The following is a 20,416-nucleotide window of genomic DNA, read 5'->3' on the forward strand; positions in this document are numbered from 1 at the left end:
CCCACTTAAAAGGAGCTCCATTTTGGCACCTTGCAGCCTTGTCCACTGATGACCTCATTCCACTATCCTCTCTTCTCAGACACCTTCTCAGATGCCCCAAGAAGTCTTCAGGTGAAAGTTCTGGTCCCTGGAGACCCGGATGGCCTTCTGTTTCAGAAATTACCCCAGGGGCGCCTGGGTGGCACAGTGGTTAAGCGTCTGCCTTCGGCTCAGGGCGTGATCCTGGCGTTATGGGGGATGGCCTTCTGTTTCAGAAATTACCCCAGGGGCGCCTGGGTGGCACAGTGGTTAAGTGTCTGCCTTCGGCTCAGGGCGTGATCCTGGCGTTATGGGATCGAGCCCCACATCAGGCTCCTCCACTATGAGCCTGCTTCTTCCGCTCCCACTCCCCCTGCTTGTGTTCCCTCTCTCGCTGGCTGTCTCTATCTCTGTCGAATAAATAAATAAAATCTTTAAAAAAAAAAAAAAGAAAGAAATTACCCCAAATTGATATGCATACTGTAGCAGCTAAAGTCAGGCAACTTGGGTTCAAATCTTGGGTTTATTGCTTAGTAACCATGTGACTTCAGGCATGTCACTTAACATTGTCAAACCTCAGTTTCCTCCTGTACAAATTGGGGACGTTAATAACAGTACTAACCTATGGCGTTGTTGCAAAAATTGACTAACGTAATGTCTGTAAGCACTTAGCACATTGCCTGGCACACAAGAAATGCCCGATGTATAGTAGCTATCGATTTACTAGGCAACCATCACAAATTGCCTGTAGACAAAAAAAACAAGAGACTTCTAAACTAGTCACATCTTGTCTTTTCGACCGAAGTCATCTGAGAAATCAATACCCAGAAGAGAAACTAGCCTCTCCAAGTGAGATGGAGCAGATCTAACCTGTATACATCTGTGTTGGCTAGAACTTCGGGGGAAAATACACGTAATGAAAAAGAAATATGCTTTGTACTGCTTATTTACCTGGATGCAGCGAACTGAAGAGAAAGCAGATCCTCTTTGGAGAGATTCATTTATTACCTTTGGGAGGCTGAGCTGAAGTGCAGCTGAGCAACCACGATTTTGACATTTATCTGTTTTCCCGATGCTTTATGGACTCTCTATAAAACCAGTCTAATGACCTTCCTACCAAGGCTGAACGATTTGCTGTTGGAGCTGTAGGTTTCTGCGGGCCTTTTGTGTGTGTGTGTGTGTGTGGCTTTAATCTCATTTCTGGAATAAAGGAAGTGCAAAGACATTAAACTCTGGATCCATCAGAGAAAGAACTCTGTAATTGCAATTTGGCAGCAAATGTGCTTGTGCTGTGTGCACTTTGAATGCCAGTGATGATTAATCCTGCACATTTATCAGAGCCCAAGAGCAGAGCACCGTAATGACAACTGCGCCAGGCAAGAGAATGCTGTTTGATCATGACGGACTTGGGCCTGCTGGGATGTGAGTAGCAGCCTCAACCAGACCTCAGCCAAGAAATCTAGACCTGCCTGTCCAGCATGGGAGCCGCTACTGCCTGTGGCTCCGGAGCGCTTGCAAGGTGGCTGGCCCTCATTGAGATGGGCTGAAATACAGATATTCAAAGCTGGATTTCAGAGACTTCCTATGTAGACAAGAACGTAAGATATTTGTATATCACATATGTTAAAGTAATAGTATTTTGAATATGTTGAGTTCAATAAAGTAGATTTTTAAAATTAATCTCATCTGTTTCTTTGTATTCCTGTAATGCATCTGCTGGAAAATGTTCAGTGACATAACGCGGCTCACATTGGTGCGGTCGCATCGTGTTTCTGTTGGACGGCGCTGCTCTACAGTCAGAGACTAACAGGTGAGGCAGACACATCTCCGGTTTGCTTCCCCGTTCACAATGATTCCTCTTTTTCAGGCAACTGCCTTTGTCCCCATCTCACAGTTGAGTGGTCTCCTCATTGCCATCATGCTGGGTTTTTTTGACTCAAGGATGGATGCCTGTCTCAATCTGTCAGTCAGACTGCTTCCCTGGGAAGTTGGCCTGGGAACCGGTGCTGGGGGCTGCAGGATGTAACATGCGCGGCCACGGTTTTCTGCTCCCTGTGTCAGAAAAGCACACGGAGTTGATCTTCAAAAAGAAAAATAAGAATGCAGCACATGTATAGGTTTAGAGAGAGATAAAACATGGAGAGTCCTGCTTGTGTTTGAGACTCTGGTTGCAATGTATATTTCGCCCAGCTAGTTTCTCACCCCTGGGTCCTGTGAGATATCCTGGATCCTTCTCATAAATGTCAACTTTTTCACTCCATCTACCTCAGATGGGTCTCTGACTACCAAAAGAGTATGAATAACTCATATGTAAATAAATCTACTTTTCTCTATCACCCCAGGTCCAACCTGAAATAGATTTCCGCTGAAGTTCGTGCAGCTTAAGTCTGAGAGCCACTCACTTCACTTGAAAAGCTCCCTTCCACAGCCCCATTTTAGATTTGTACTTTCATATTCTTTTCCTTAAAGAGGGTCCCCCAAACTGTATACATTTAAAGCAGTATAAAATGTGGATTTACCCTCTGTATGCATTCCTCTCTGTGCTCGCAAATGCAACCCTTCGGTGATTTCGGGAACACTATTCCTTCATAATGACAAACTCATACCTACCTTCTTAGGACTTTTGACGAGCCTCCTTTTGTCTGCAGTGTTCTACCCCAGACCTTTGCGGCATTGGCTCCTTCTTATGGATCAGGTCTTATCTTCAGTGTCTCCTGCTCGAAGATGCCTTCCCTATATAGCCTGCCTAGGGAGTTCTGTGTCTCTATCACATCATCCTCTTTTATTTTCATGAAATTCCTTGTGTATTCATTTATTTGCTTATTGTTCATTTCTTATTATTCTTTCTAAAATGCAAGTGCTTTAAGAGCAGGAATACTGTCTTGCTTGCTGCTGTAGTCCCAGCATCTAGAACAGTGCCTGACACATTGTGGGCGTTCAGTAAACATTTGTTTGGATTTTATTTATTTATTTATTTATTTATTTTAAAGATTTTATTTATTAATTTGACAGAGACAGCCAGCGAGAGAGGGAACACAAGCAGGGGGAGTGTGAGGAAGAAGCAGGCTCCTAGCAGAGAAGCCTGATGTGGGGCTCGATCCCAGAACGCTGGGATCATGCCCTGAGCCAAAGGCAGACGCTTAACGACTGCGCCACCCAGGCGCCCCAGGATTTTATTTATTTATCAAATATTTGTAAAGTGCTTCTTGTCTGCTGGGGTTGAGTCTAAGAACTTTACAAATGAATGAATAAGTAAAATTCCCAACTCTCTGTTATAGTCTGTGCCATAGACTCTATTTTCAATTCCTGATTCCCTCTTACTAGGAAGAAAATTAGAACTCATCAACAAATAATTCATTAAGTTATTCCTATGTTCCAGACACTAGGCTAAGTGCTTAACAAACATCTTATTTGAATCCTCACTATAAAATAGTGTATTCACTTGGGATTGCATTTGGCTACATGTAACAGAATCCAGACAGCAGTGGGTTAACCTGGTAAAGATTTCTTTTTCTCACATAGCAGGGAGTCTAGGGTATGTGGCCCAGGATCTGTATAGCATCTCTGTGAAAGTCAGCAAAGACCTGACTTCTGCTTTCTTGCTCTGTCATTCTTGGTGGGTGGTTCTTATAATTGCAAAAATGGCTACTGACTCTCTAAGTGTCATTGTCTTGCTTTAGGCAGGAACAGGGGAAAGAGTTAAGGGCAAAGAATATATGAAAACTGAACATATCCTTTGTGATCAGGGACACAACAATTTTCTTGGCAGCCTCTTGTAGTATATAAGAATACTTCTTATATTTCATTGGTCAAACTGGACCACATGACCACCCCTAACTGCAAGGAAGTCTGGGAGGTGAGTATTTTTAATTGGGCACATTGCTGTCTTGCATGAAATTTAAGTTCTGTTGATAAAGAGAGAGGAAAGAATAGATATTGTGTAGGGAATTAGCTGTGTTGACAGTGACCAGGTTCCATGATTATATCCAGGACCCTAAAAAACGACCAAGTCTGCAAGTATTCCAGGAATTCCATGTGTTCAGGGCAGCTGAAAACACTGAAGGCTCTGAAGGTTGTGTAGGATTTGGGTGATTGGATGAGGGGAAAAGCATTTCATTTTACAGAGGGAGGAATCAAAGCTGCTTTGCTCAAGATGTGGCATCTAAAAAGATTGACAAGGGGAAAAAAAGATACAGAACTGGAATTTAAACCCAGAACTGTGATTTCAAAGACTATATTCTTAAGAATTGGGGTTTGTGGGTCTAAAATATAGTTAAATGGTGATTTTTCTGGGATCAAACGACCCATCTTTTCATGACAAGTTTTCAAGTAATAACATCTGCCACTGTTTGAGCACTTACTGTGTGTGATTTTCTTTATATACATTGTCTCACTTTGAAAATGGCTTTATGTTTTTTATAAAAGTCTTTCCTGATCATTGTAAAAAAAAAAATCTTAAATCCCCCAAATAAACAAACCAAGCAGTATGGAAAAAAAACTAAGAAAAAAACCTCCAGAAATCCCACCTTGGAGAAAACCAGGATTACTGTTTTGGTGAACAACTTCTCAGACATCTCTCTTTGCAGATTAATGTATTAGATATGTGTTTAAATACACAAGTGGGGGCATGCCTTATGTTTCCTGTGGATATATCTTGTCCAGATAATCATTCCAACAACCCTACGGGGTAGGCATCATTAGGGCCATTTTATAGGCTTAGAATAGTTAGGTGATGTGCCTAAGACACACAATTAACAAGTGGTCAAAAGAAGCTAGTTTCATTTTTACCTGAAGTGATCACCCCAGTTCCCTGGAAGAATTAGAACTGGACAAAGCAAAGGTCTCTTTCCCTGGAGAGTTAAAACACACGCACGCACGCACGCGTGCACACACACACAAATAAAAGATGGTCCTACTATCCAGGCACCTTGGTGATAGGAAAGCATAGCTGCTCTGTGGACTCAGCCGCTCTAGGGAATATACCCATTCTGAATAAAATAAGGTATTTTCAATGCTGTAGGGCTCCTGAGACACTGTTCATCTGAAGTCTGTGTGAAGCGATGTGGCATTGATGTCACCCAGGACAATACCCCTGGCCCCATCACATGACTGAGTCTCGGAGAACTGTCAGTGTTACATCATTACAAGTGATCTCCATTCTGATGCATTGCAAATGACTTGTTTTATACCCCACTTCCACTCCCAGCTCTGCTGATGCTTTGCTTTGTAGTTTCTATTTGCAGATGTTGTGGACCAAGCTGAAGAATCTTTGGAGCTGTAGGCTTTTGAGTGAATGAATGAAGTAGGTTTCTCTATTCTCTTGCTGATAAATAGCATATGAGCTGCCAAGGGACCCCTTGAAGTTTTTAAAAAGTGCTTTGCCATTAATAGGGTACTGATTAAAGTATGGCACCTCCCTGTGTTGAAAACCCATGTGCTGATAAAATGAATGAGGTGGATCAGGGAAGAATGCCAAGATGTCTTATTTGGTAAGAAGAAAAAAAGTAAGGTGTGGAACGTGATCTAGAGCATGGTCTTGCTCTCTTGGTAAATTTTTTTTTTTTTGGTGAATTTTATTTATGTTTTTTTAAAGATTATTTATTTGGGGGGTGGAGGGGCAAAGGGAGAGGGAGAGAGAGTCTCAAGCAGACTCCATGCTCAGTGTGGAGCCCGACGTGGGGCTCGATCTTATGACCTGAGCTGAAACCAAGAGTCGGACTCTTAACTGACTGCACCAGGTGCCCCCTTTTTGGTAAATTTTAAAGAATGTATATATACATAGAAATATTTTATCTGGGAGGATCCATAAAAAACTATTAATAAATAGTAGTTGTTACTATTCAGAAAGGCAGGAACAGAAGTTATCACTTGTTATTTTATACTTAAATAATTAAGATTTCAAACTTTATACATGTACTGCTATTCTAATGTTAAAATTATTATCTAATATCAACAGGAGTAATCTGGTCAGTGAGAGCATAGGCCATTAAATGTTTTCTTCTCTGTACTTCTCCATGTTTTAAAAACATTAAAGTTTATTTTTTTTTTTGAAAGATTTATTTATTTATTCGACAGAGATAGAGACAGCCAGCGAGAGAGGGAACACAAGCAGGGGGGGTGGGAGAGGAAGAAGCAGGCTCATAGTGGAGGAGCCTGACGTGGGGCTCGATCCCAGAACGCCGGGACCACGCCCTGAGCCGAAGGCAGACGCTTAACCGCTGTGCCACCCAGGCGCCCCTAAAGTTTATTTTTTAAAAGATGTTTTCTGAGAGATTCCCTTCCTCCTTAAAAGAACAAGGGGTCCTCTCACCTTATAGACTTCTGGTGCTGGGAAAATTCATGAAATAGCCCTCTGTGTACTGGGAACATGATTTGAGCAACAGTATAGCTGAATCCAGTTTGAGGACAGATTTATTTCTTCTTTTTCAATTATTTTAATAAATCAAGCAGGACTGCCAAATAGTGCCAATTAAGTTCAGTTGGTGATGGCCGCCCGGAGTACTGTTGAGAAGAGCTGGGAGGCCGTTTCCGGGCTTAGCTGTGATTGGTGAGCCATGTTTGCCCCAGTGTGAGGGTGGGGAGTCTGGAGGGCAAGCTTCATGTGGGTTGGTGTCACCAAGGGAAAAGTTCCCCCCAAGTTAGTTCTGGCCTCCCTGCAACCTCCAGCATGCCTGCACATGACAATATGCTACTCACAATGTTCCAGCATCCCAGAGGGGGAAGCAAGGTTTAATGGAAACATGAAAGGACACGAATCCCGATGGTGCATGAAATTAGCAGTGAACACTGGGAAACATAAGTCATGGCTCTATTTGTTCTGGGACAGGATGAAAATCAATCATTTCATCGGAGTGGAAGATAAAACCGAGGGAAAAAATCAAAAGACTAATCAAAAGAACCACCACCACCACCCTTTCAGATGGTGGCTCTGCCCCCCTTCATCCTTACTGAGGCTCTGTGGCTAAGGAGAGAACTGGGGCACCATGTGGGCTGAGACTAATAGCAGCTTAATCTTTAGGGTCTTAAGGTTTTTGTGAAGGGGCAGGGTAGTCACCTCTGGGGAGGTGACATCTGAACTGATTATCAAGTAATACCAAGGAGCCAGCCATAGGTATGTCTGTAAATGGCTGCTTCTGGTCAGGCCTGAGTTTCAAGCCCCACGGAATTTTCTAGGCACTTCCAGGTAAAATATATCAACTCTGTTGTGGCATGTCTGGCAAGGTTTAAGTAAGGAGGAGCAAAGAGGCCTTTGGCCGAAAGGGGCTTTTTGGACATCCCTGCAGGCTGCCATCCGCATGCCTGGCGGAATCCATGGCTGTCTGGTCCATGAAGGTGCTTCTTGTACAATGTGGGCTACCAGCATTGACTACCTGGACGTGACTGAAAGGTCTGCTTACTCTGTTTGTCCCAGAGCTGCAATGAAACACCACTGACGGGTCAGGAGGGAGCCCTGCGACGAGGGTTACGTGTGAGGCTTACGTGTGAGGCTTATGACGCAAGGTCTGTTCACTTCCACAGCCACCTTTGGGATTTGGCCAAGTCAATGTAATTTAGTATTTAAACTCTTTTCTGTTTGTTTTGTTTTTATTTTTCGGTACAAAGTCCAAAGTATGAAGAAATTTCTCTCCTTTCAAAATTGGCAGATAAAGGACGAGACCAAACAGGATCCATTTGGTTTTCTAGTTGATGTGGCCCCCTCCTCTCCTCAAAATGCTGGAAACAGTCTTCCAACTATGCCTGCCTTAGATAAATCCTGGTCTGTCCCTTAGAACTGGGTGAAGCCCAGATCTCTGGGGGAGCATAAACAGCAGAGTGGGAGCAGGTGGGTGGGGCAAAGGCTAGAAATCAAATTCTGGACACACCTTCCCTCACTTAATAAACAAATACAGTATATTTATGCTGTGCCTGCCACAAACAAAGATGCAGTCTTTGTTCTTAAGAACTTAGAGTCTAGCTGGGGAATAGCGTCTGTTAAACTATGCCTGTTTGTATTGCTTTGATTGATTTCATTCAAATTTGTCAGTGGTAATCCTGCTAATGGCAGGATTAACAAGGAAAATTTATTAGATGTTTAAGATAGTTTAAAAACTGAACCTCGGGGGCGCCTGGGTCACACAGCCATTAAGCGTCTGCCTTCGGCTCAGGGAGTGATCCCAGGGTCCTGGGATTGAGGCCCGCATCAGGCTCCCTGCTCTGCTGGGAGCCTGCTTCTTCCTCTCCCACTCCCCCTGCTTGTGTTTCTCACTGGCTGTCTCTCTCTCTGTCAAATAAATAAATAAAATCTTTTTTTTTTTTTTAAAGATTTTATTTATTTATTTGACAGAGAGAGACAGCCCCCGAGAGAGGGAACACAAGCAAGGGGAGTGGGAGAGGAAGAAGCAGGCTCCTAGCAGAGGAGCCTGATGTGGGGCTCGATCCCAGAACACCGGGACCACGCCCTGAGCCGAAGGCAGACGCTCAACGACTGAGCCACCCAGGCGCCCCTAAATAAATAAAATCTTTAAAAAAAACCCGAAAAACAAAAAACTTAACCTCGGAGCAGCTGAGTGGCTCAGTCAGTTAAATAAATGACAGACTCTTGATTTTGGCTCAGGTCATGACCTCAGGGTGGTGAGATTGAGCCCCACATCGGCTCCTGCTCAGCATGGAGTCTGCTCCAGATTCTCTCTCTTCCTCTGCCCCTTCTCTAAAATAACTAAATAGGATTTTTTAAAAAAAATAAAAATTGAACCTCAAAAAAAAAATTGAATCTCTAGGACATGAATAAATGAATTAAATTATCTGGATCCTATTCTTGCAAAGAAAATAACTTTTATTTGTTGTAATTTTATTTTATTATTTATTTAAATATTTTATTTATTTATTTTAGAAAGAGAAAGAGACAGCATGAGTATGGGGAGGGTAGAGGGAGAGGCAGAGAATCCCAAACAGACTCTCTGTTGAGCGCAGAGCCCCCCACATGGGGCTCTAACCCAACAACCTTGAGATCATGACCTGAGCTGAAACCAAGGGTTGGACACTTACCCGACTGAGCCACCCAGGCGCCCCTATTATTTATTTAAGTAAACTCTACCCCCCCAACATAAGATTTGAACCACAACTCTGAGATCCCGAGTTGCATGCTCTACCAGACTGAGCCAGACAAGCACCCCCTAAAGAGAACTTTAAAAAGCGAGGTTAGTGATTTTGTACATTGCACTTCAGCACCACCTCCATCTTTATCACTGGATCCTTTTCAACACCCACTAGTCATGTTTTTTTATCAGACTGCAGTTGTCTTCATTAATTTCTCCATTAACTTGACTTCATGGTGGTTCACATGAGCATAGACTGATAGGATGAAGGCTTCCACAAATAAAATTACATTTAGCTTTAAAGAAATAAGAGTATAAAGAAATAAACTTTTTAATCATCCTAAAAAGATAGCTCACAGGTCTAGCCTCGCAAAGAAGTATATGACTTTATGCAAAAGATAATGCTCCTTTTATTTTATTTTATTTTTTTAAGATAATGCTCCTTTTAAAAGGAGTGTATAATTTACACAAAAACTTATACACAAATGTTCACAGCAACATTATTCGTAATAGCCAAAACATGGAAATGACCAAAATATCCATTAACTGGTGAATGGTTACACAAAGTATGGTATACCGATACCACAGGTTATTCAACAGTAGAAAGAAGTGAAGCATGTATACGGGCTATTATACAGATGAACTTCGAAAAAATTCTGCTAAGTGAAAGAAGCCAAACACAAAAGGTCACACATTGTGTGATTCTATTTATATGAAATGACCAAGCTAGGCAAATCTGCAGAGACAGAAAGTTGATTAGTGGTTGCCAGGGGCTGGCAGGGGCAGCAGTTGGGAGGAAATGAGGAATGACTACTAATAGATACAGGGCTTCTTTTTGGAGTGAGGAAAATGTTCTAAAATTGATTGTGGCACATTGCAAATATACAGAAAAACCACTGAATTGTGCATTTTAAATGGATTAATTGTATAGAATGAAAGTTATATGTCAATAAAGCTGTTATATTAAAAAAAGGTATATAGGGGCACCTAGGTGGGTCTGTCCGTTGAGCACCCAACTCTTGATTTTGGCTCAGATCCTGATTTTGGGGTTGTGGGATGGAGCCCCAAGTTGGGCTCTGCATTAAGAATGGAGCCTGCTTAAGATTCTCTCTCCTCTCCGCACCCCCCAGCATGTGCGTACATGCTCTCTTTCTCTTAAAAAAAGGCGTGCGTGTGTGTGTGTGTGTGTGTGTGTGTGTATGTGTGTGTGTATATATATATATTTAAGCTTTTGAAAAATTGAGTCATTTCAGGACAGTTAGGGCAGCAGCCTGAAGAATTCTATTTCTTTAGATCGAATTTGTATGTGAGGATTTTGTGAATTGAGTTTTCAAAAAAGCAGGACTCACAATAAGCATTTGAAGAGATAAGTGAAAAAAGAATCAGAGTTCCAGAAATAAGCTCATATATACAAGGAGATTTTGTATATGATGGACACTTTTTAAATGATTATTCCACAAATGGTATGAGATCTAGCTAGCCATTAAAAAAAAAAAAAAACAAAACCCTGGATTCCTATCATATTCCTTACCCCAAAATAAACTGAACTTGATCAAATACGTCCATGTAAGAAAGAAAAGTACTAGGAAAAAATATAGGTAAATGTTTTCATGATCTTGGGGATGCGAAGTTTCTTCCTAAATTAAAGGAAGAAGTCATTAAAAAGAGAGAGAGACATAAATTTGACTACCTTTTTTTAAAGTGCACAAAACTTCAGCACAACAAAGATTGTTCCTCTCTCCTCTTCCCTATGTGCCCACTCTACCCAAATTTGATGGATCCTTCAGGGTAAGGCTACAGTCGCCTTCCCCTGTGGCATCTTTCCCATCCGCTCCTGCACCTATGACCATTCTTCCTTTCCTGAACTTCTCTTGAACTTAGTCAAAAATACACAGATGGCAAGAGGAGGTGGATGGATTATAATTTACCTGCCAGCCCCAGACCCATGGCAGTGACTTCTCAGAGCCTGTGTTAGAATTCTTACCTGCATCTGACCTCAGTGGAGTGTTGTGATCAATTTTTGCTCTCTGTCCTGCATGTGGGAAAGGTGGCATGAGTCACACACATCTGCCCTGCCTTTGGGCATCCCATTATAAGCACCCAAGGCCCTGAAATGACTGCCTTCCAGGAGCACAGTAGTTCCCAGGAACAGAAAGTATCCCAAAAGTGACCTCTAGTTTATGGTGTGGGGCAAGGAGAGTGACAGGGAGTGAATGCAATGGAAAATGGTCCTTCTTTCCTTTTCTTCTTTAAACAAAACCTATTTACCTCCAAGCTATACTCACTGTACCTGGGCTTTACATGTGGACAGAAAACAGAGGAGTTTTTGTTTTTGTTTTTTAAACAGAAAGCTGCCTGTGGAGTAAGAATTATATATGCATTTACTGAATGAGTGATTGCATGAATAGAATCAAAGAACTCCAAACACCTCTCACGTGACAAGATGTTCCATGGAGCTCAAGTTATCACATGCACCTGGTAAGAAGCTAGTAAACATGTCTTTGTATTAAGACAAGCTCCAGGTCAACACAGTGGCAGAGACTGAACTGGGGGATCCTCCCACAGCCAGAGGAGGCTGTCTCCCTGTCTCCTCAGTTCTGCTGGCTGATTGAAACTCTTCTTGACTCATTCACGCATCCTGCACCTTTCTGCAGCTGGCATGAACCCAGCCTCGGAGCTGCTTTTGCAATCCTATGTCAGCACACAAGGAGTTACCCGCAGAAAGCCCCGGGCCAGAAAAACTTCCTGGTTCTCTGTGGCTGGAAAATCTGTGTCACCAGAGGTATAGCTAGATAATTCATCCGTTCTGCTCCCTGAATTTTGAAGATTCAGAGAACACAGGCACAGGCACGTGATGGTTCCTGGTATTGGCAGTTTACAAAGTACTTTGACTTGCATTGTCCCATTTAGTTGCTCTTCAGGAGGGAGGAGACTAGACTTTTTGCTTGAAATCAGTCTGCCTCAGAAGTGCAATTGTTGCCGAAGATCCTATGAAAGGTCTTTTTTTCTTACTGACAATTGGCATTTCTCTTCCGTCCCCAAGAAGGAAGTCTAGTCTCCAGGTGGGAGGAAAGTTTATCCTTAGGCAGCTGCCAGGTTGGGAAGGAAGGGCTACGCCCCAGGCAGTGATGTCTGTTTTGAAAGGGAGAGGGAGTGACATTTTTAGGCTGCAAGTCTCTTCTGGGAGAGCAGGAGACAGATCTATTTTTGGATGTGTTATGTGCCACCCACGAAACACTCGAAAGGTAACCAAGAACCTGGTGGGTTTCCTGTGGGGAAAGTTGTGAAGGGCCAAGAGCTTCAGCATGCTCTGAGTCATGAAGTTTGACTTCGTCATCAATTGGTTGCAGAGAGAGCACAATACCCCCCTCCCCTTTCTTCTGAACCATAGTTTTGCTGCATGAGGACAGCACATAGGGCATGGCACAAATCCTCGAATCACAAAAGGTTGGGCCGCATGCTCTGAGAGGCCAGGGTGACGTGTGTTAACCCAAAGTAGTAGGTTGTTTGGTTCAAGGATGGAAGGAAAATTATGTTCCATAGCAGCTCTGCCACTTCCTGGCTATGTGATCACAGTCATGTGACTTAACCTCTCCGAGCTCAGTTTCCTCATCTGTCAAATGAAGGATCAAACCAAATGATTTCAAAAGCCCTTTTAGCTCTCGTCTTCTATGACACACACACAGAGGCAAGATAATTATCTTCATGCAACTTGTTCCCTCATCCAGAGGAGAGAGATAAAATAGATTACACCTCATGTATTTCTTATGAACAGTAGAAAAGATAAAAAATGTAAATTGCTTGGCACAGTGTCCCCGGCATAAAGTAAGTGCTCAGTACGTGTGAGTAATTGAAGTAGTGGTCCTGGGGGCAGTGAAGTCAGATGCACCTTTCTTAGGGCAGTGAACAATTAAAAATGGGTCTTTAAATGTTTATGGTGAGAAACATCAGTGGCAATTTAAGCCGATGTTCTGGATGACCTGTAGACTAGTATATTGGCCATGTTTGCTTACAGAATGACACTGGCTTAACAGGTAAAGGAAAGACAAGGCAAGAGAATGTTTGGGGTTTCAAGAGTGAAAAACACAACTTCCGTTCAGCCCCTGAGCCGGTGGCCAATTACTATTTAAAATTGAAATCTGTTTTGTCACCATCAGTTCTGGAAAGGCTGTGTGCCAGCTGCCGTCTCACCTTGTACCATTACTCTGTCAAGGCATGGCTGACTCCAGGGGAGGAATTTGGCATAGAAGAGGGCTTGTCTTTGCTCCATCTGTGGGCTTCAGTTACTGAGGATGTGAATGAGGGAGAGCCCCACACAGGGATAATGTTGGAGGAGCTCCTGAATAATTTGGTCAGGATTTCAAGACTGCTTTAAAACTAAGGTATATGGGGGCACCTGGGTGGCTCAGTCGGTTAAGTGTCTGCCTTCGGCTCAGGTCATTATTCCAGGGTCCTGGGATCAAGCCCTGCATTGGGCTCCCTGCTCAGTGGGGAGCCTGCTTCTTTCTCCCTCTGTCTCTTCCCCTGCTTGCGCTCTCTATCTGTCAAATAAATAAATAAATAAAATCTTTAAAAATTTTTTTAAAAATAGAACTAAGGTATGATTTCTTGGTCCTCATGTAATCTTGTTTAAAACTACAGCGTCTCCTTTGTCCTTTGCCTAAGTCCTGCTCTAAGTCACCCAGGCAGATTTCCCTGGTGACCTGTAAGCAGCCAGCATGCATGCCCACGAGCTGCGGGTGAGTTTAAGCCAACATCAGCTTCTTCTATTGGGGCCCCTGAGGGGGGTCATCTTTGTTGTCATAATTAGCACAAGTGGTATCTCCCCTGACATACTGCAGGCAGTGCAGATCTCCGAGCTTTAGTATTTCCCTCGCGTAATCCTGTTTCTTATGATATTCCCTGAACACAGGCAGAAAATAACCCACTGGGGAAATGTGAGAAAGCCTTTTCTTGTCTTAGGAATCAGCCCGGGGGCGGCTAGGTGGCTCAGTCGTTAAGTGTCTGCCTTTGACCCAGGGTGTGATCCCAGGGTCCTGGGTTCAAGCCCCTCATCGGGCTCCCTGCTCAGCGGGAAGCCTGCTTCTTCCTCTCCCACTCCCCCTGCTTGTGTTCCCTCTCTCGCTGGCTGTCTCTCTCTTTCAAATAAATAAATAAAATCTTAAAAAAAAAAAAAAAGGGATCAGCCTGAGGAGTGGAGAGTCAGGCGCTTTCCCTACTCACCTGTTCTTGTGTTCAGGACACTTAGTTAAAGCAATTGGTTGGTACTCTGGGTCCGAAGATGAGAATCAGATGCTTGATCTCCTTGTGGACACTTTGCTGTTCTTCATTCCTCTTCCTTTGCCACCCACAACACCGTAAATATATTGCGAGCCATTTGTCAGGGGTGGGATCACTTAGAGATTTTATGGGGCCGCCTCCAATGGTTGCATAGGTTGTATGTTGCCCAAATCAGGGTGGCGGTGTCGTTCACATAGACTATACTGGCCTGGCTGTCCCTGGACTGCGTTAATGCACTGTTTACACAATCAAATGTGGCAGTCGATACCTGGAGGACCAAGTTGCAGCATCTCTTCTGGCAGGGTGGATTCCCCAAAAGTTAAAGCAGGTATTCTATTTAGGACAGAGGGGTCAGTTCAGCATCTTTATAGTTAGATGTTACTGAGGACTCTTGGAAGAAATTTCTCTATCGGTCTTGGTACCCTGTTTTATTTAGCTCAGGTTCCCTATCAGTTGTATAACCAATCAGGTGTCCACTTTATTGGTGTGCTTATAACATGTATAACTTCATTTTTGTGTTAAACTCATTCCTGATGTTATTTCAGTCCTACAAGGGCCTATTATATGCCAGGCTCTGTTCATATGGAGATGATGGTGAACAAGAAGGCAAGGTCTGTTTCATGTTACTATTTTTGTTTTGTTTTTTCTTTCCCATCTACTTCTAATTTATGATTTCTTTGCTATACTGCAATCATTTAAATCCTTTTTGGATCAAGACAGTGTATAAAATAAGTAAATACTATAAATGTATACGTACCTAATAGTAAAGCACTAAACTATATGAAGCAAAGCTGACACCAGTGAAGGAAGAAATAGACAATTCTACAGTTATAGGTGGGAGACTTCAACAATCCACTTTCAGTAATAGCCACAGAAGATCAAGTAGCCAGAAGATCAACAAGGAAATAGAAGACTTCAATTACACTATAGGCCAACTAGACCTGATAGACACATCTAGAGAACATTCCACCCAACAACAGCAGAGTAGACATTCTTTTCAGGTGAACATGGAACATTCTCTGGGATAGACCATAGGCTATGGCATAAAGCAAACCTCAAAAAATTTAAAAGGATTAAAAAAATACAAAGTATGTTCTCTAATCACGATGGAATGAAATTAGTAATCAGTGACAGGAAGAAATTTGGGGAATGCACAAATAAATCAGAATTAGGCCACACACTGCTCAGTAACCAATGGGTCTAAGAAATCACAAGTGAGGGGCGCCCGGGTGGCTTTAGTTGTTAAGTGTCTGCCTTCAGCTCAGGGCGTGATCCCGGAGTCCTGGGATCAATGAATAAAAATAAAGACATATCAAATCTTACGGTATGTTAAATACCCACACTTAGCATTTCTTAATTTCATTTTGGAGAATTAATGAGAAACTATTCTTTTGTAGTTTCAAGTTTTAGGCAGAAAACCATAGCAATTGCCCAAATTGTGCTCGATTAATATTTGTTGAATGAATAAATCAATTGCATTGCAGGGGCAAAAAGATAAGCTAAGGAATCAGGAATCTCATGATGGATCTCTAACTGACTAACGCTTTTTCTCTGACTTACTTTTTTGCAGAAGCCATTTGTATTTTAAGATCTTTTATAAATTCCCATCCTCTTTTCTCTTCCCCTTCCCTCTCCATTAGGCCTTCTGCATTACTCTGTGGTTTAAATTTCCACTCAAGCTCTTAGCACATAAACTTTTTTTTGTCCTGCCAGGAAGCTGGGAGTTGGCCATCTACTGCCTGGGGGCCAAATCCAGCACACGACCTGTTTTTGTATGATCTGAAAGTTAACCATAATTTTTACATTCTTACGTAGTTGAAAAAAATCAAAAGAACCATAATATTTCATGACATGTGAAAATAAGAAATTCAAATTTCAGTGTCCATAAATAAAGTATTATTGGAACACAGCCATGCCAATTTGCTTGATATTGTCTGTGGCCGTGTTGATGATACAGTGGCAAAGTAGAGTAGCTGTGACAGAAAACTTGCGCCCCATAAAGTCCAAAATAGTTCTAGTACTATCTATCCCTTTACATAAAAGTTGCTGACCCCTGTTCTAAGCTTTTGGACAAGCATACTCCTGACTGGGTGTGCCTTCCCTCCTTCCCATTCACGGTGTAGCCTTTTTCTCATTCAAAACCCTTTCTCTTCAATCCTTACCTGATGATCACACATGATCACATAATTCTCTTCACCATTTCTAGTTAATATAGCCCAAGACAGCTATAATTAACTTGCAGTTTTTATATTTGAAAACATGTCTTGAATCTGTGTTCACTATCTTCTTTATTTCACTGCAGACTGCAAGTATGAGACTGGTTCTATGTCGTCTACTCTCCTCCACATACGGAGCGTGCTCAAGTTTTGTTATCAGACAGATCTAAGTTTGCATTCTGGTTCCACCATCACTAGCTGAGCAAGTGATGTGCATCTTCTGAATCTCTTTACCTGCACACTGGGTTGTTTTGTTTTGTTTTTCAAGGTGTTATTCATTTGTCAGAGAGAAAGAGAGAGAGGGAGAGAGAGAGAGAGCATAAGTAGGGGGAGTAGTAGGCAGAGGGAGAAGCAGGCTCCCTGCTGAGCAGGGAGCCCAATGCAGGGCTCCATCCCAGGACCCTGGGATCGTGCGTGACCTGAGCCAAAGGCAGAGGAATAACCGAGGGAGCCACCCAGATGTCCCACAGACTGATTTTGTTATGAGGATTAAGGAGAAGACCTGTGGAAGGGTCCAAGATCCAGAAGGTGCTCCACAAACAGTAGTAATTATCAGTAGAGTATTTCTTTATTTGTAATATGAAGATATCACCTTTGCCTTTAACGAAACTCATAGTAATGTAATGAGAATTAAAAGAAGGAATAAGTAAGTGGAAATGGAAATGCATGGTTAGGTGGGAGCAAAGATTAGCTGGAGACATTCAAGGCCTGAAATGAGATATTAGACCAATGAGGCTTTGCTTAAAATTTAACAAACCCTTCTTGGTTACTTATTGAGCTCAGTGCTGCCTAGGACAGGCCTCAGGTGGATGTGAAAGACAGAAGACTGCATCTATTCTGGGGGAGATTTTTATCTCGGCGGGGGGGTGGTGGTTAGAGAAACAGACGTGAGCTATGCTCTTACTTGTCCATAATATTTCTCCTCTCTCTCAGAATGGATGATTCAGAGTCAGCAATTCACATAAAAAGTATTGCATATGGAAAGTATTACTGCTATTCTGTGAGAAAATAAGTTTCTAAGTGCAGCAATCTGAAATTAATAACTTTCTCTGTGGAAACTCTCTTTGAAGACATCTCCAGATGAAGCCAAAGAGTGCAATTTTTATAGCCTTGGATTATCTTTGCTGTCTGCTTGGCTTGCAGCAGACATGGATCCATGAGTCAGAAATTCAGTTTTCCCCTTAACTGTACACTTTGCTTGCCAAGTGGAGACCTTATACAGCAGTGACTCAGTTTCTCAACTTCCCAATTTACCCATCCATTGAATCAACACAAATCATCTCCATTTACTTAAGGCTTTGGGGGGAACTCAGAGAGAAAAAAAGACCAAGACTTCACTGTGAACACAAAGCATTTTGGTTCGGTGTATCAGAAAAGGGGTAGGAAAGGGAGCCTGGAAGCTGAAATGAACTTTTTTTCTTTCAAGAGAAAATATTTCAGTGAGAAAGCCCAGTATTTATATTATGTTCATATGCAGGGAGTGTATCGCTATTGAGGGAGAAAGTAATTTAGGAAAGAAGTAGACGGGAAGGGTAGCAACATCTTTTCCACACCGTCACCACGCCGCCGAGTTGCGTAAAGATGGCAGCTGTTGCTCTCATAGCCCTATGCGGCGGCACAGACATCTTTTTTATTCCTTCTTACACGTAAATTTAGATTATCTGGGCAAAGAAATCTGGATTTCTACTNCCAGGATCACGCCCTGAGCCGATGGCAGACGCTTAACCGCTGTGCCACCCAGGCGCCCCTTTTTTAAGATTTTATTTATTTATTAGAGAGACAGCCAGCGAGAGAGGGAACACAAGCAGGGGGAGTGGGGGAGGAAGAAGCAGGCTCATAGCAGAGGAGCCTGATGTGGGGCTCGATCCCATAACGCCGGGATCACGCCCTGAGCCGAAGGCAGACGCTTAACGACTGCGCCACCCAGGCGCCCCACTATTGGTGAGATCTTAAAGCATTTCAAATTAGACATTTTTTTCCTTATATAAGACCACCAGGTAGGACATTATGTGTAGAATGATTTACTGTACCTTACTACATTTAAGGATGGTTTTTCTGGATTAAAAGCAACTAAGGGACGGAGTAAGGAGTGTACCACTTTGAGACTCAGACTGGCATTTTGCTGGATTTGTTCACTTCTCCAAAGTGTAAATATGTGAGGCTAACACTCGGATGTTGGGACAGACATGTAGGAGTTTGGAAACTGGTGGAGAACTTAAAGTGAGGAAGATAAATATCTAGAATTTTTATTGATTACAATTGGCTCATATAAGTAGAAACCTCAGGGTAGATTCAAAACACAGCTATGGTCAAAAAATATGTAGTTAACTAAACTTGAAAATCAGAGGCTAAAACAATAATATTAAAGCCAACCCTAGATGACGAACTTGGAAAGGCAATCAAGAAGAAATGGGAATTGCAACAAGCTTCAAAGATCCTTTTTTCTTTCCCCCTGTGTTGGACATGTGGGTAGAAGCAATTCCTGGTGCCTGGGTATGACAGAAGACCTCAAATGCCTGCTATATATCTATACTGTGCTAGATGCTATGGGAGTTATAACAATATTTAAGAGATATATATTTTCATCTTCACAGAGTTTATAGTTTAGTTTCATGGATTGTAATGGTTAACAATGCTGGTTTAATGGGTTTACATTCCAGCTTTTCCCCTCACTAGCTCGGTGTTCTTGAGTAAGATATTTAATCTCTTCAAGCTTAATTTCTTCATCTGTGAAACATCGGTAATTATATCTCCTATATGGCAGTGCTGCCTGCCTCCTTTCAGTTCTTCCACAAGGCAAGCTCTCACTCCCCTCACAGCCTTTGGACATGCTGCTGTTATCTGGAAAGCTCTCAGCATGGCTGAATCTTTGGAGCTTGGCCATTCATGTCACCTCCTCAGAGAGCTTTGGTTCAGAAAAATATCATTGGGGGGGGCAACCCTCTGGGGTCCCCCTCCCTCTTGGGAAGGTTTGTACTATCACTTTGCTGTCACTCAATAAACTTTGTTTTGCTGCCCACCAAAAAAGAAAAATATAATGTTGGGACTGCTGGGTGGCTCAGTCGGTTAGGAGCCCTAGTCTTGATTTCAGCTTGGGTGTTGATCTTAGGGTCCTGAGTTCAAGCCCCGGGCTGGGCTCCATTCTGGGTGGAGCCTACTTTATGTATTTAATATATACATATATATAAAACAGAAAAATATCATGTCTATATCTACAGGTGAGGCTGTTAAAATACTAAATGGCTGCATAAAAAGGAGGATGCTGTTATTATCATCCATCCTAACTAGGGTTTATTTGAGATCTAAGGAGTTGTGGAGGATGTAGGGTCAGGAAACTTTTCTGTAATGGGCCAAATAGCAAGTACTAGGATTTACTGGCTGTACGCAACAAATGGGAGCGGCTGTGTTCCCGTAAAACTTAATTTATGGACAATGAAACATGAATTTCTTCTACTTTCTACCGCCACTGGACCGGATTTGGCTTCTGCCCTGCGGTTGACAGATCCCTGATGGCAGACAAGAAGGGACTTGGAAAAGAACCGAGACTGTGCAGCAGATACCAGGGATCAGGCATCAGATGGCTGCTGTGCCAGGTTGTCAAACCTCCCTGGGCGCCAACGACCTCTTAAATGGGGCTGTGGCCCCCATGCCGGTCTGTGCGATGAGGGTTAGAAGAGAACGCACGGGGAAAGCTCAGAGGTCGTACGAGGTGCTCCTCAGTAGGTAATTCTTTTACAGCGGCCTCGCCTCAGAAGGCTTCAGCCGCCGGGGCGCGGGAGGAGGGGCGGACCCCACCCCGGGCGGCGGCGCGGGGCGAGGCCTGGCCGG

At 42.8% G+C, this 20,416-nt stretch overlaps 1 protein-coding gene across 6 annotated transcripts in view; it reads left to right on the forward strand.

Annotated features, from left to right (window-relative positions):
• NDFIP1 (Nedd4 family interacting protein 1) overlaps positions 1-20,416 on the forward strand; it is a 110,699-nt gene that overhangs the window by 37,488 nt on the left and 52,795 nt on the right. The window contains exon 1 of one of the 6 annotated variants that reach the window (XM_034656189.1): positions 5,297-5,320. The exons of 3 other annotated variants lie outside the window; for them this stretch is intronic. In XM_034656189.1, the coding sequence (XP_034512080.1) occupies positions 5,312-5,320 (9 nt within the window). In that variant the 5' untranslated portion in view covers positions 5,297-5,311. Of the gene's footprint in view, positions 1-5,296; positions 5,321-11,546; positions 11,571-20,082; positions 20,182-20,416 lie in introns of those variants that run through there. 2 more of the 6 variants (XM_034656188.1, XM_034656185.1) reach the window with 2 other exon arrangements.

This window comes from Ailuropoda melanoleuca, chromosome 3, assembly GCF_002007445.2.
Source record: "Ailuropoda melanoleuca isolate Jingjing chromosome 3, ASM200744v2, whole genome shotgun sequence".
Lineage (NCBI taxonomy): Eukaryota > Metazoa > Chordata > Mammalia > Carnivora > Ursidae > Ailuropoda > Ailuropoda melanoleuca.